Below are 16,449 nucleotides of genomic sequence, written 5' to 3' on the forward strand. Positions count from 1 at the left end.
GAGACAAAATTACCAAAAAAACAACAACAGAAGAAGACACAAAATGACAAAAAAAGACACAAAATAACTAAAAAATACACAAAATTACCAAAACTGTTATGTTAAGTTGGATCACAAGATCACATTTATGTTGTTTTTTTTTTTTTTGTTTCCTTTTGGTTCACAATGTTGTAAGTAAGTCAGAATATAAAAAACAATTATTAGGTCATTTAGGTGAGGTTGTGCTGAAAAAATAGACCAACATGGCACTTAAACATTTTTTAAGTGGTGTATACAGGCAGGATGAAAGGAAAAGGATTCAAACATGGACAAAATAGCCCAAGACTCCATAGAGTTAAAAAGCAACTGAGACTGAGAAATTGTTTTCTTATGATAGAAACAAATTCAGGAGTATATAATTTAATTGATTATCTTGTCAAGTGCATACCTCTCCAATTTTCTCCATGTCTGGTCTCCATCTTTTATCCATGTCTGTCTCTGATGTGTGTGTCCACAGGATATGTTTAGTACCAGAGGCCTTGTTTGTCAACCTCCTTTCCAGGATGTGTTTGCATTTGTGTAAGTATATGAAGATCTTACTCATCAATATCAATGGTGTTGGTCCTCTTAAATATGTGTATTTCCCATTTAAGATACACTATAATCAAATATATCTTTAGGTCTAAAATAATAGACAGTCATTGTCTAGTGTTTTGTTATGATAGAAACAAACACAGGAGTTTGTCATTTAATTGATTTACTTTGCATAGCTTCTCCAATCTGGTCTCCGTCTTTAATCCATGTCCGTTTTTGATGTGTGTGTCCACAGGGCATGGTTGGTGCCAGTTAGTTCTCTTTTGCATCAGCCTGTAAGCTACTTGAGGACCGCCCCCCTGAAGACCTCCCTTGGGCCACATGCAACAAACAATAATTTGTCTGGAAAGATCAATGAAAAAATGTCTTTTTAAAAATAAGCATCATGTTCTAGTATTTGAATATTTCACTTAATGACCTGCTGGTACAGACGATCACCGCCTAATTTACCTGGCAACAGTTGAATAACGAGAGTACCAGCACTTATTTTTTTTCCACTTAAAGCACTGGCTGCACTTACATTCTTCTTTTTTTTATTTTAAAACTGTGCCAAATAAATCAAATAAAAAAAACATAATATCATCTTTAATGAGTTAACACCATGACTAAGTCAAATTATTATGTTCAACCAGGGCCAATGTATGTTCAAAACCCCCACTAATGTGCACCACATGAGCACAATATGTGGTACAATAAAATGAATACAATACAATACGTACAATTCACAATGACAAACAATAAAATATGTTCATACATAGAGGATGTTTTTTTTTTTTAAGGATCTACAACTCTAATCAGTCATAAAACATAAGGTCAACTTAAAAAAGGCAATTTATGAACATCTACACAAGGAAAAGAAATAGTCAAGCTCACAGCATCATATAAAATCCTTTCAAAGTTGTAACTTCAACACAGATTAGACAATATCACTTCTTTTTGCAAACTGAGACAAAGTTACAATGATACTTGATAATGACTCTTTTCATAATTTTCAATGACAAATTAAGCCAACCTTCAAATAATACAGTCCAAAGATCATACGTCGCAATGACTTGGATTCAAGTAACTGTCCACCTTTTACACAATTACATCCATGCAATCTGTAACTACTCACCTGTCCACTTTTGGAAAGAAATCCCTAATAAATGGCTGAAAACTAAGGGGGACAGAGTGTTTACAGTCAGGGCCCCGAGGCTCTGCAACAACCTGCCCGAGGAAATCAGGTCGGCTGGGTCAGTGATCTCTACTAAATCTCTTCTTAAAACATACTTTTATCGAATAGCCTTCTTCAGTTTTAATAGTTAATTTCTTATTTTAAGTGTTCAATTTAACCATCTTAATTGAAGAAATCTTGTCAGGTGAAATTATCTGTCCATGCAGCAAGATCATTTCCCTCAGATTTAGTGTTTTTATCTTGTTTTTAGACACGACTTTTTTGCAGTGTGAGATATCATGTTGACAAGAATAGGACGTATGCGGAAACGAACGAACGGCCGAAAATACGAAAACATAATGCCCCTGGCCCTGGCTGTCTCAGATGCATAAAAAAAGCAATAAATATTTTCCAAGGGGCTTGACAGTAAGGATGTTTGCCCTTTCTGGAGTTGAAGACTCCCTGGCACCCTGCCAACTAATTAGTGCTCATCAGGATCACACAATGAGTACATCATAACTGAAACTGTACTTCTCTACAGGGATCATTACACTCAGATCTTAGATTACAAAGATGTGCTCTACAACATTCAATATGTTACAATAATAATTAAAAGATTCTATCATGTTGTACCCACAAGCCTCCAAGCTGTGATTCTCTGGGGTGGTCAGTGATTCAGCTCCCAGCGTGAACGTCAAACTGACAGCCCACGCTGCTGGAGGGCCCTAATCTCCTCCAATCAAAGGTTCTCTTTATGGCCTCTCTCCACAGGCACTCCGGAGGTCAGCCACCAACATACAAGGACCTCTTCACATGGAGAGCATGCTGAGGATGCAAGCCAAACCCAGCAGCAACCAGGCGGAGCTAGCGCCAAGAGGGAGCCGGACGAGGAGAACGAGGGTTCTGACTGACAAAGACCGGTGGGTCTGACACACAGCGGTGGACTGTGTGAGTGACTTTTAGAGGGGAAGTGTATGACGAAGCTGTGTGTTTCATCCGCTTATCCAGGGCCGGGTCGCGGGGGCAGCAGGAAGAGCAGGGCATTCCTAACGTCCCTCTCCCCAGCCATGACGTCCAGCTCCTCCTGGGGGACCACTAGGCATCCCCAGGCCAGGTTAGAGATATAATCCCTCCACCGTGTTCTGGGTCTTTCCTGGGGTTTGGTGCCAGTTGGACGTGCCTCTAACAGGAGGCGCCTGGGAGGATCCTTACCAGATGCCCAAACCACCTCAACTGGCTCCTTTCAACGCAAAGGAGCAGTGGCTCCCTCCAGATGTCTGAGCTCCTCACCCTATCTCTGAGGCTGAGCCCAGGCACCCTACGGAGAAAGCTCATTTGAACCGCTTGTATCTGCGATCTTGTTCTTTCTGTCACTACCCAAAGCTCATGACCATAGGTGAGGGCTGGAACGTAGATGGACCGGTAAATCAAGAGCTTTGCCTTTAGGCTCAGCTCCTTCTTCACCACAGCGTGAGCACTCTGTTAGCATTACTGGAGTTTATGAGTGAGGCCAGACTGCCTGTTAGAGCCAATGGCTAGCTAACATTACTGGAAGAGAACACAGCACACTGCCGTCTGTCAGCCTCCACTTGTTTTACCAGTGCATGTATTTACTAAACGTTACGGTAAGAACGTGTTAGACCCGCCTTCAAAATAAAAGCAAACACAAATAGCTTTCAAAATAAGAGCACATGGATGTGTTAACAGAGTACACCACAGAAATTACAAGAAGACTGTCAAAACATGACGCCTTAAATAAAACATAGAAGAATCCTTATTCTCCTTTACAATCATTAATTGAAATATGCAATGATTTAGATGGAATAGTGGCATCAGAATGTGTGAGAGGCACCAAATTCAGACTTTTACGGCAAAAAAATTCTCCGGGGAAGCATGTCCACGGACCCCACAACTGTGTCTGGGTCCCCCCATCATAGTCTCACAAAATCCTGTGGGGAAACACTGGTTCTAAAGTTTGTTTTGCAGTCGAGTATCTTTTTTTTGTACTTTCTAAATTGCTGATTGATATTTACAGGCGCACACCATACGGGGGACAAATAACCCCCTTTACCCCTGCTGCTGAAACAAATCCTAGAGGAAACACTGCATAGATTAGGGGCATCATTTAGCTGTTTTATGCTTTTTTATGAGATTCTGAGAGAGATAGGAGATGCACTCAAATGTTAAACAATTAAATATCTTGTGCATCTGACAAAGTTGCCATTTTACTGTGAAGGTGGTACTGGAGGAGATGATATCAAGGGTAAAGGTTAATGACTCAGGAGATCTTACTATTAAAGTATTTTTGAGTTCAACTGAAATCATCAATTGGGGACCAAGAATATCCACAACAAATTTCAAGGAAATCTATCCAGCATTTGTCAAGACAGATGAACACAACCATAATACCATGCCAGATAATTTCTTACCGTGTACTTCATCTGGAAGTTTTGGACCAGGTTGAGGTCAACAAACATACGAATAGTAGCCAGCGTAGTTTCCGTGTCTGTCAGGTCAAAGTCACTGAAGCTGAAGTCCAGGAGACGCAACGACTGGGCTGACGGCACTGTGGCGACCTGCAAAAATACAGACACACATATTAGGAATTTCAGAGGGTCAGTTGATTAAATGATATACATCCATAATTATGAAAGTGCGTCATCTGCTTAATTCAGTTGGACTAATCACATGATAACCATTTTTAGATTCTAGATTCCTAATCTTAGTTCTAATTGTTTTATAGTTGTATGACAAAACTGACTGCTGCAGCTACAGAAGCATATTTAACTGCACAATTACGACAGATTTTTACCCTACACTATGTAACACATACTGTATGATGTGGCCTCTTGGGTAGAACTTGCCCGAAAAATCATGCCTATGTCCTAGAAACCAACTGACACATCCTCTCTTGCACCCATGGGATGCCACTTAATCAGGTTAGGCTGTTAGTTCAGCCACTCTGCCACAAGGAGAGAAGAACAGAACCGGACCTCTTGAGACGGTCATGTCCTGTTATTGTTAAGGCTGGTGTTAAAGCTGGCTGCACTGATTGGTTCATATTTTGAGTGCTGTCAGATACTTACAACTGACATCATTAACATAACCATAAGACTGCAGCGATATAATATTTAATTTTTTTTGGTAATTTGTGTACAAAGCTGCATTCATATTTATTTAAGCCACTCAGCCTTTATTATAAAAGCCTAATGCTAATCAATCATTTTAAATTAAATTTTTAGAAAGGTTTTGCTCACTAAACTCTTAACTGTGTTTTAAAATAATAACATTTTTGATAAGTTCCAGTCCGGGTTTGCAAACATCACAGCACTGAAACTGCTTTTGGTAGGATAACAAATGACTTGCTGATGTATGCTGATGCTGAACAATGTTCCTTACAGTACAGTACACTGGTGGCAGGTGAAATTTTAAATATACTGAACAAAAATGTAAACGCAACACTTTTGTTTTTGCTCCCTCTTTTCATGAGCTGAACTTAAAGATCTAAAACTTTTTCTAAATACTCAAAATAATAGTTTCTCTCAAATGTTGTTCACAAATCTGTCTAAATCTGTGATAGTGAGCACTTCTCCTTTGCCGAGATAATCCATCCCACCCCATAGGTGTGGCATATCAAGATGCTGATTAGACAGCATGATTATTGCACAGTTGTGCCTTAGGCTGGCTACAAAAAAAGGCATTTTTTTTCACGTATTTCTTTTTTTAAATAATTTCTTAAAACATTTATATAGGAAAAACTCTTTGATGCATCATTTTTAACTTTTGTGTTGTTGTTGTTTTTTTTTTCATTTATTTTGTATATCCCTTTGTAGCCTTGTTCATATTAGTGATATACAAATGAGTTAATTATTATTATTAGTAATAGTAATAATATGTTATAATTATTGTGATTATTATTTATCACATTACTTATTGTAATAATACATTATTATTATTCATAATATGAATAATAATAATAGTAATGATGAGGGAGCCACATTTACATAAAAAGAGTGAACTCACTTTGTTACATCTAAATAAAATAAATGGCTAATTTATCTCACTGTGGTCCAAGTTCTCAGCAATTACATGGAAAAGTGCCTATTTCCAAGCAGTTAAAACAAAAATACACAGCAAAAGAATCATAGCTAGCTAGCAAATATTTATAGAATCTATAAAAAAAGCCTATATATATTTGATTGCTTTTCAATATATATATATATATATATATATATATATATATGAAAAGCAATAAAACGCAAGTTATCATCAGCTACCTGTCGCATCATTATTTCTCAAGCAAGGAGCACTTGAACTTGGATTTTGTATGTTATACAGATTAAAAAAAAAAAAAAGAAAAAAAAATTCATTTATATATATATATATATATATATATATATATATATATGAAATATTATGCAACAGTGGTACAGTAATGTACCGACAGAGCCTTTTTTAAATGATAAGATGGCATCAACACTTTTGGATTTAATAAATGGATTATAATTCAAGTTAAACAAAATTAATTACAACAGCAGTTTTTGTCCTCTTATTTAGAGTTGTAATTTAAAAAAGAAAGAAAGATTGAAATTGAAAAACCAATCATTATGCATAAAAATATAAAAAATGAAATAACATGTTTATGGGATTGTAATTTTTTCATGTTTATTTTTCAGTTGAAGATTTTTCAGTGCTAAAACTTGTTGTTTCAATGGCAATCTTCATTTTCATATTTCCTTATACTTCAGTTAACTGTCACTGTTCAAGCTCCATAGCAAACATCAGTGGAACATGAGACGTGAGAAATTGTGTCTACATTCTGCCACTGCAACACAAACTGGCGTTTTTTAAGATTTCAACTTGGCTAAATATGTTTTCTGAAATATTGTGTTTTGTACCTCAAAGCCAATGTTTCTTTAGGAAGGCCCTAAGAATCACATGAGTCCCTCTAAAACTGAATCTCACCAGATGCACAGCAGTTTTATGTTAGGTTGTCATTATTGAAATGACACATGTACTACTTGTAAATACTGTTCATATCAACATGTGTACTGTGTGGAGATTTTTCTTAAAGCTTTAAAAGATCATTATTTATATGAAATAGTAGAGCTCAGGGTTTCCTGCAGGAAAAAACTTTGGCCAGGGGGGGAGGTGAGTGGGGGGGTTCAACCCGAGAACCGTTCTCGGCAAAAAAAGTGTAAATTAATTAATTACTTAGATTGTTCAATTATTATTTTTGTCCTCAATATTAAAGAGAAGATGCTTAATATTTTTTTATTTTTGGCTCTCAAAATATGAGAAAAGTTGTTTAAAAATAAACCCACAAACATGATGATGGAAAACACGAACTGTTTATTTTTGGGGTCATGGCCTAATAAGTTTGGGAACACTTAGCACACAAAGCAAACAGAAAATTCAGAAAACAGAAACAGACTAGGGATGCTCCGATCAGGATTTTGGGTTCCGATCGCTGATTCGTCTTACTGAAATCAGTATCTGCCGATCCGATGTTTCCGATCACCGATCACATCGTCGTAAAAAACAGTAATTGAAGCATTTTAATTATTGTGTAACAAGTATTAAAATAGGAGGTGAGAAAGTATTATGAATTGACAACAATCTGTTTTATTGCAGGGAACTTGCAACACTCCACTCTAGCTATTACTCTCTTAGAGAGGCAACTTCAAGCTTACATAGACTCTATAATCATAAATCAAATCAAATACTTTTCATAAGTGCAACACTGCATTCTTTAAAGCAGGGGTCTCAAACTCAAATTACCTGGGGGCCGCTGGAGGCAGTATCTGGGTGAGGCTGGGCAGGTATTCCACAAAAAAAAAATTTGCTAAAAAAATCCAAACTTCTCAAATGCCATTACTAACAGTTATTTAACTTCAATGGCTTCTTCTGAACATGAACTGTCCTGAACATGAATGGAATATTAAAGAACATGAACGGTTCTTCTGAAAAAGGCTTCTCCTGCCTACTTCTTGCTGCCAGATGTATATGTATATATATGTTCTCACAGAACAGATATACAGAAAGGCAACATGAGACAGATTTTTACAATGATAATAAATAAATAAATATATGTTAATGTCATGTGTGATTATTGTGATCATTATAATATAAATATTACTAATATAACATACATGGAATGATTAAATGTTTTATATATAAATTATTTAATGTGCAAACTTCCCGAGGGTACTATTGAACTTCCCTGCTCTGCCCTGTTGGGGACGTCGTCGAACGTCACCGGAAAGACCCGAGTAGTACTGAGTAGACCCGAATGAACGACGAACAGTTCCGGAGGAAAAGTTATCAATTAAGTGCGCCGCTGCTGCCGCACATCCTCGTTGGTTACGGCAGAGTCAAGCTGAGCCTAATCATAACTGTTATCACTTAGTGGTCGTTGTGTGTGAGTACAAGTTATTTGCATCGGTTGATTATTATTATTTGCTGTATAATGTACATTTTTATGGATCCGAACTGGTCGCCATGTTGTGATGTGTGATCCCGCACACAGTTTTATTTTTGTGAGACCTCACCACAGCAAGTCCTGTACCTTGTTCATGTGTGAACCAATTAAAGAGGATTAAAAAACTCTATGGAGTAGCTGCAGTTTTTCTAACAGAAAATTAAGGCCAGACTGTCTACGCCAGCATACAAAATATAGTTTACAAACAACACTGCAGATAATAAACTGTCCAGTAGCATTTGCCTTTCATTTTACGCTCAATATTTATGTCTTTCATGATGACATGAACATCATGACATTTGCAGATGGCAGAAAGTTCCGGGATAGTGAGTGCCTAAAGGACCGCACTAACATTAAACTTTCATATCAAGGTGGGGGCCACAAAATATCGTCACGAGGGCCACAATTGGCGTGTGTAAGTGTGTGTGAGAGAGAGAGATATGACGCAGAATTCACTGCAGGCAGACAGCGCAGCACTAAAGAATCAACATTAATTAATTATAACACAAATCTATCTATGTGTGCTGGTAGATTAGTTCTCAAGCGCTGCCGTGTCGCTTGCATGCGTTGCATCTTTTTTTTTTCTTTTCTTTTTTTTTTGCCGGACAATCTAGCCTGGGCTCTACAGATTTCAGGCCGGGCGGGGCGCCTGGCCAAATAAGGTCTGCAGGAAACCCTGGAGCTGCATAATTAATAAAATTTTAATCGTGACGATTAAACGCCACGATTTAATTAACCTGATCGTTGGCGATATTTCCATTTTAAAATGTGGCTCTCCTGCATATCTAATAAAGCACTTTCTACACCAGTAGTCCACCAACCACCAGGGGGCGAACGCATAGTTAAGGTTTCATGTGGCTGCCTAAATAAATAATGAGCAAGCAATAAGCAGGATGTGACGTAGTATTCCATGCCACAACATCACGCGCCATTTGTAAAAGCCGGCGAAGAAATGTTGCCAACTTAACGACTTTGTTGCTATTTTTAGCGACTTTTCAGACCCCCTTAGCGACTATTTTTCCATACAAGCGACTACTGACAAATCCAGTGACTTTTTCTGGTGTTATTGGAGACTTTTGGAGACTTATTCTTACTGTTAACGAGCCGCGGGGCCAGAGGCTCATTAAGAAGAGTTAAGAAGAGTAAGAATGAGTTGAAACAGCACAGTCCTCCTGCAGCAGTCTCTCCCAGCTGCAGAGCCGGAGGGGATGTTAACCCCTTAGCCTCCAGTCAGCAAATAGCTAATAGGCTAACAGTTAGCTCTGTAGCAGTACAGTGTGTATGTGCTGCTGCTACAGGAGGTGTTCACTTAGTGATCTCTGTTTACAACAAGCACCAGACACTCTGTACACACACTAAAACCTGTTCCTATTGTTTGTTTAAAAGTAGTGCAATAAAAATACAGATGTTTTCCCTAACATGATGAATAGTCGTGATTAATAATCGTGATTACAATATTGATCAAAATAATCGTGATTAACATTTTGGCCATAATCGTGCAGCCCAATGAAATAATAAACACCTGAACACCCATCATGGATGCCTCATGTCAGCCAGTCCATTGTTCAAGTTAAATAAAGCAAATTCAGTGCATTTAGTGCTATAATGGCTAATGGTTTCTGTTACAAATTGTGTGTGCATATGTGTGTTTGTGAGGAAAGCAGCCATACACAGTTGCTCTAGTGATGCCTCCTTGCTGATTCAGCAGTCTGGTGTTATGTTACATGAATACAAACTCTACTTCCTCTGACCCTGAACAATATGTCTGTGTGTCTCCCTATGTGTGTTTATGGCTGTGTATTGAATAATCCATGCAGAAGAGGGAACTGATGTTCATGTGGGCATGAAAGTATATATTCTTAAATTAATAAATTTTGATTTACCGTCGTTACCTGGAGTTCCCGCGATTCTTCCTCTGCGGCTGAAGCGTGATACGACAAGACCTGGAACACACGCACAAAAAAAGACAGTGTAAGCTGAATTGGGAGTATCAGGTTCTCTGTAAAAAAAAACTAAAAAAAAAAACTATAACAACACAGCAACTACAGAAACACTCTCTGACATGCTTCTCCAATTCTTGCTTTGCAGTGACCATCAGTTTCTGATAAGTTGTTCTAAAATATCAGAAACTGATATTAACACTTTGATGCGCAACATAGGTCTAAAGTGACCCGAGTTTTTATTTTCTATATCTTTGCAATAAATTAATTTCATCATTCACTATTCCAGGTTTTCCTTAATCAACTTGTTTTTGATCATCATACATCCTAATTTTTTGTTTTCATTTCTTACTTTTTGAATAAAAACCCTTTTTGTATCACTACGCTTCTAATGCACAACATAGGTCAAAATTTTCATTATGGGGTATTGTGTGTATAATTTTAAGGAAAAATGAATTTAATCAATTTTGGAATAAGGCTGAAACATAACAAAATGTGAAAAAAGTGAAGCGATGTGAATACCTTCCCCATACACTGTATGTGTGAAAAAATGATACATAAACATGTTACATATATTAAATATATGAGTGTTTGGCCCTTCTTACTGCTAAAGTAACTATTTTAAACAAATTACTGTTATTATAGTATTAGGTCATTTAATTTTAAATCAAATTTGGATGAATGATTAATTTTTGACCCATGTGCGTAAACTTGATGTAATAATACAAAAACGATTTTTCTTCATAAAGTAAGAAAATAAAAATGAATATAATGATAGGTTGTAATAAAAAATATATATTCAAAGAATGCTTGGACTATTCAATCTTAAAAAAAATTGATTTAAAAAGAAAGAGCAAAGAAACAAATAGCCAGCATTAAATAACATGGGAGATGAATGCGGGTCATTTTGACCCATGATGTGCATTAGAAGGGGTGTCAATATGTTGTGCATTAAAGGATTAAACCAGAGCCGGCCCAAGGCATAAGTGATCTAAGCGACTGCTAAGGGCCCCGTGGCCGCTAGGGGCCCCCCAAGAGCAATGAACAAAAACGTATATTTTTATTTTTATTTTTTGCATGTATGAGTGATGAATTATATATGATCAAATATATAGTATTGTACAAAAACACAATTTTATGTCAACAGATGTTGCTGCTGATGTAGGCCTAGTGATTCTCATTGCCTCTCTTTAAGCACCGGTAACGTGTGAGCTCTGCCGTGCAGTGCGCACTGCTCATCGAAAGTGCAGGTAGTTGGAGGCAAAACAATGTCTCTAAAAAGGACATATCCTTCAGTGGCAGAGAAGAGGAAGAGGAGAAAAAAAGGTATGTTTGCTTGTCTTGGTAATGGAATGTTTATCAAAGCGATTTGTGTAGCTGTTGATAGCAAATTAGCTTGTTAAAAATCAGAGAAATGCATCTTTTAACTGGATGGTTAAGTAGCTTAACATTCACGCTTACGTGTTTGTATTTGAGTAATACTGAGCTTAACTTTGCGTTGATTCTGGGGGTTGGCCCTATATATTTCGGCTTTTTCTTTGGGCTTCAAAGTAAAGTCTTTTGTTAACGTTTGATAGCAAACATGAATTAAAACGTCACTTTGTTTGCTAGTAAGTTCGGTGGTAGCAGTCTGTTTTTGCATCAGGCTACTAGATGTTGTTTGCACATAGCTGATCTACCTGGTAAGTTCAGAGAAACACCCTTTATAATTTCTCATTGTACAGCAGAACTTTCTGACATTGATAATTATGTCCAAAACTGTAAATAATGTCCATATTGTTTGTCATTGTCTTTTTTTGGTCACTTCCTCAGCACCACAACGTCCCCTTGGCACCATGGATCATCATCAGCTCACCAGTTGACCCAGCTGAGTGGACTTCTTTCCTCTCTGATTTAGACAGGACTGAGCAGGTGATCAGAGGGCCACTGCCTATTAAGGAGAACTTTTCATTCCCCAAAAGGCATGATAGCCGAAGTTACCATTATCACTATAACTATAGACAGTTAGTCAATGGGGAAAAAGTCAAGCGGAGCTGGCTGACTTATTCAAGTAGTAAATGTGTGATATATGTATAGATATGTAGATATTTTTAAGTGATTTTATTTGTTGTTGCACTTTATTGTTGTTCTTGTACTACAATTTATTTTTGCACAATGCTGTTGTAGTTTTTGGAAGCCAAAAATAATAAACCAGATGACACTTTTACAGTAAGTACAATGCTTTACCATTTGGATTGTTGTGTAAATCAACCCCAGGTCACGATTGTAGTTGAATGTGCTACATTTTGAGATTGAAAACCATATGTGACACCCTGGACATTATTCATTCATTGGTATTATTTGTATTATTATTGCATTGGTATCTATTATGTAATTAATTGGGCCACCCCCATAAATGTGTGAAGACATCAGGCTGACAATAGGATAATGTAAGCAACACTGCCAGAGCCGCAATGAGTTTGTATTAGGTGTGTGAATGATCAACAATCAATATTATTGGCAGAAATAGAGGCCCCAAAATTGAATTTTGCTTAGGGCCCCATGGAGGCTTGGGCTGGCTCTGGGTTAAACACAAGTTTAAAGGGTGACATTAATTGAAACACAACAAACATGGGTCCTGAATGTACACTGGATCAGAGGGGGAATATTTGGTAGTAAACAAGAAACAAATAAAGCTCCTCTCCAAGAACTGACACCTTAACATGCTACTTGCATGTTCTTGTGATCTGTCAGGGGACATACATAAATCTGCCGAGTGTGGGAGGTAATTAGATATAATTTGGTTGAACTCTCTATGTAGAACAAGCACTTGGTCTGAAACTGAATCCTAAGTCCTTTTTATGGACAAGTACAGGGTGGTTGGTGCCAGACAGATGTAAGAATACTGATATACCGAGAGTTCTCCCTGTAGAACTTTCCAGCAGGTGTCTCACTTTTTGGTTTTGGTTTCATTTACATACTAGTCAGGACTGGTACGCCTTGCCGGTGAGTAGCTGCAGACTAGCATGGTTGATGTTTAAATATCATATGAATGAGTGTACAATTTCATTCATTAATTCTGGGTTTTGTGTTTATGTTTGCATTACAGGTTTACAACCTAATCAACGTCACTGGTTGCTTTTCTAATTAACGTCGCCACTAATAAGCTAACTAGCGGTATCATAGTGTAACAGCTACCCAGTGTGTGGAGGCTTATTGTGTATGTTGAGATAATAAAAATCATAAAAGTGACTGGAGTTGTATCCGCCGTACCTGTCCCGATAACCCTTCCAGAGGGGAGTTTATTAAACTATAGGAGATAGATTAGTAAAAAACTGGACACTCCCCATGGAAGAGCATCGACTCTATACAACTGCTTGTCAATGAAATATTTCAATCCAATCCAATCCACTTTATTGGTAAAGCACATTTAAACAAGACAAATGTCTCCAAAGTGCTGTACATAGAATCCTAAAAACAATAAAACAAACATTTCCATATAACAATAAGCAATAAATAATCAAGTAAGTGCTTAAATCTAAAATGTTGATATAAATAAAACAATAAAATCAAACAGATAAATATAGTAAAATAAATAAAAGACATAGTTAAACATAGTAAAATAAATAAAAGACACAAGGGGGGACCACAAATGTCACGCAAAGTTAAAAAGCCAGGAAATAAAAATAGGTCTTAAGACGAGACTTAAAACACTCCACCGTGGGGGCTGTAGGGAGGGGGAGGGCGTTCCAAAGTCTGGGGCCGAACACAGAGAAAGCCCTGTCCCCCCTGGTTTCAAGTCTCACCCTAGGCACCACCAGCTGGAGCTTAACCTCAATTTGCGCTACAAAGTCAAACTGCAGTAACTACACAACAGGTAAAACTGAGAAAAACTGCTTTAAAGTTTTTATTAACATTTTTTTAATTGGCCAGCCAAATGGCTTATAGGTAGGTCAGTGATATGACACTTATTTCTACATGTATTGATGATGTCATTTTTCACTAAAAAATCATGATGATTAATTTGACCTTTAACCCCAAAAATGTAGTTATTGCACTCTGTTTATCATTATTATTAGAATCTTTTACAGCAAAACCAGAGTGCAGTAACTACAATGTTGTTGTCTTCTTTCAGCTTTTATATTTTGTTTTCAGTGAATAAACATTTTCTAATTGATTTTGTTATCAGTGTATTTAAAAGTGTTAAACAACTCTATTCAAAGATTTATGTATTTTAGACTTAATATTATAAAGTAATGTTATGATATAATTTAAGCTCACTTTTTTTTATTTTATCACTACCTAGATAATAATTTATCTTTCAAATAAACTCAAATAAAATGTATATTATTTTTTATGTATATATATATATATATATATATATATATATATATATTAGTATATATATCCAAAGCAGACTGTGGTAAGTGCAATTATAGCTTTGGTTTTGAGTTGGATTTTGTCGATACTGCAATTTTTATTTAATTAGTTATCTGAAAGAAACCAAAATTAAAATCTAAAACTTTGTCACGAGATAAAACAGACATCAAGGAGTTCATTTTTTGTTATAACTCAATTTTGACCAAAACTGTAGTTACTGCAGTTAGACTTTGTAGGGCAGTATAGATTTGGATGAGGTCCTTGATGTACTGTGGTGCCAGTCCATTCAAAGCTTTAAAACAAACAATAAAATCTTAAAATCAATACGAAAATGAACAGGGAACCAGTGCAAAGATGCGAGGATTGGGGTAATGTGTTCCCACTTTTTGGTTTGTGCTTATGCACCAAACAGCAGTTTGAAGTACCTGGTCGTCTTAGAGTATCTGGGTGGCATCTTAAAAAAGATACTCACAGGGAATTGTAAAGTACTACTCGGAGACTTCAACCCTAACCTGGAGGCAGGTAATTGGGAATAATACCCAATGTTTGATCTAAACCTGAGAGGTCCTTTGTTATTTCACTTCTGTGGTAGCCATGGACTGACTATGATCAAGTAGAGGCTGATATATACATACTGTACTCGTATGAGGCGGGTGACAAGGCAGGTAAGATGCTAGGTAATACACTAAAGCAAATAGAAAACAGCAATTAGGGATGAGAATGAAAGGATCGTGAGTAAATGTAATAACGAGGAAATTGATGACTTCTTTGAGCATTAAGAGCTGCCCTCTGTTAGTGAGATAGATAAACAGTTGCTGGATGCCCCCTTAACACAGTCAAATAGTAAAACTGCAATTATGAAAACAGCTTTTTGGGAAAACTCAGAAGCCAACAGGTGAGGATGGATTTAATGCAGAATGTTAGAAATGCTTTAAAAAGCAGTTATCCCCTATTCTGCTCTTACTATATGAAGAGATTGTTGAATTTGAAACTATGCCACCCTTCGAAACCAGGGAAAGACCCAACACAAGTGGGAAATTATCGTCTCTTTAATCTTCTGAATTGACATTATAATATACTGGCAAAGACACTGGCTCGAGTTTGGATGGAGTGATTTAATCCACAGTCTATATAGTGGGATTCATCTCAGGCCGTCTTGCTGCAAACAACATGCCAAGGCTCTTTCATGTACTAATAGGTGCATCACTTGAGGCAGAACTAAACGATGCCTCTCAATTCTAATACATTTAGGACTGATCTGGGGGATACACCCTTTTTTTGGCAAATGAGTGGAATTGAGTATGTAGGAATCAATATCGTATCCCCTGTAACTAAAATATGTAGTCTAGAGTTGTTCCGATTCCGATACCAGTATCGGAAATTGCTCCGATACTGACGAAAATGCTTGCATCGGTATTAGCGAGTACTGGAGTCAAAGCACCGATCTGATACCACGTAATTTATTAAATTAGTAATCTATTTACTGGTTCGCTCCGTTAAGCTCTGGCACAGTTCTCTGCCGCTCTTAAAACAGTGGCGCTGTGCTGCAACCTGCAGCTGTTTTAGATGGACAAGGAGGAATTGCTTACGTAACACAGACACAACAGACACACACGTGTGTCAAAGCAGGTTGACACGGCTGACTTTGAGTGTAAATTAAACACACCATACCGCGCTATGGTAAGAACGTTCTAGACCCGCTTTCAAAATAAAAGCAAACACATGTAGATTTCAAAATAAGAGCACATGGATGTGTTAGCACAGTCCACCACAGAATTTACAAGAAGACAAAATAAGTCAAAATAAGATGCCTTAAATAAAACATAGAAGAACCCTTATTCTCCTTTACAATAATTCTCTAAAATATGCAATGATTAAGATGGAATAGTGGCATTAGAATGTGCGAGAGGCACCAAATTTAGGCTTTTAGGGCAAAAATGTTC

At 37.1% G+C, this 16,449-nt stretch overlaps 1 protein-coding gene across 1 annotated transcript in view; it reads right to left on the reverse strand.

Moving 5' to 3' along the window:
- pde5ab (phosphodiesterase 5A, cGMP-specific, b) overlaps positions 1 to 16,449 on the reverse strand; it is a 112,004-nt gene that overhangs the window by 18,228 nt on the left and 77,327 nt on the right. Inside the window, exons 12-13 of the mRNA XM_059354949.1 lie at positions 10,091 to 10,150; positions 4,156 to 4,302 (exon numbers count right to left, since the gene is read on the reverse strand). Of these exons, the coding sequence (XP_059210932.1) occupies positions 4,156 to 4,302; positions 10,091 to 10,150 (207 nt within the window). The remainder of the gene's footprint in view (positions 1 to 4,155; positions 4,303 to 10,090; positions 10,151 to 16,449) is intronic.

The sequence above is a fragment of the Centropristis striata genome, chromosome 17 (genome assembly GCF_030273125.1).
Source record: "Centropristis striata isolate RG_2023a ecotype Rhode Island chromosome 17, C.striata_1.0, whole genome shotgun sequence".
Lineage (NCBI taxonomy): Eukaryota > Metazoa > Chordata > Actinopteri > Perciformes > Serranidae > Centropristis > Centropristis striata.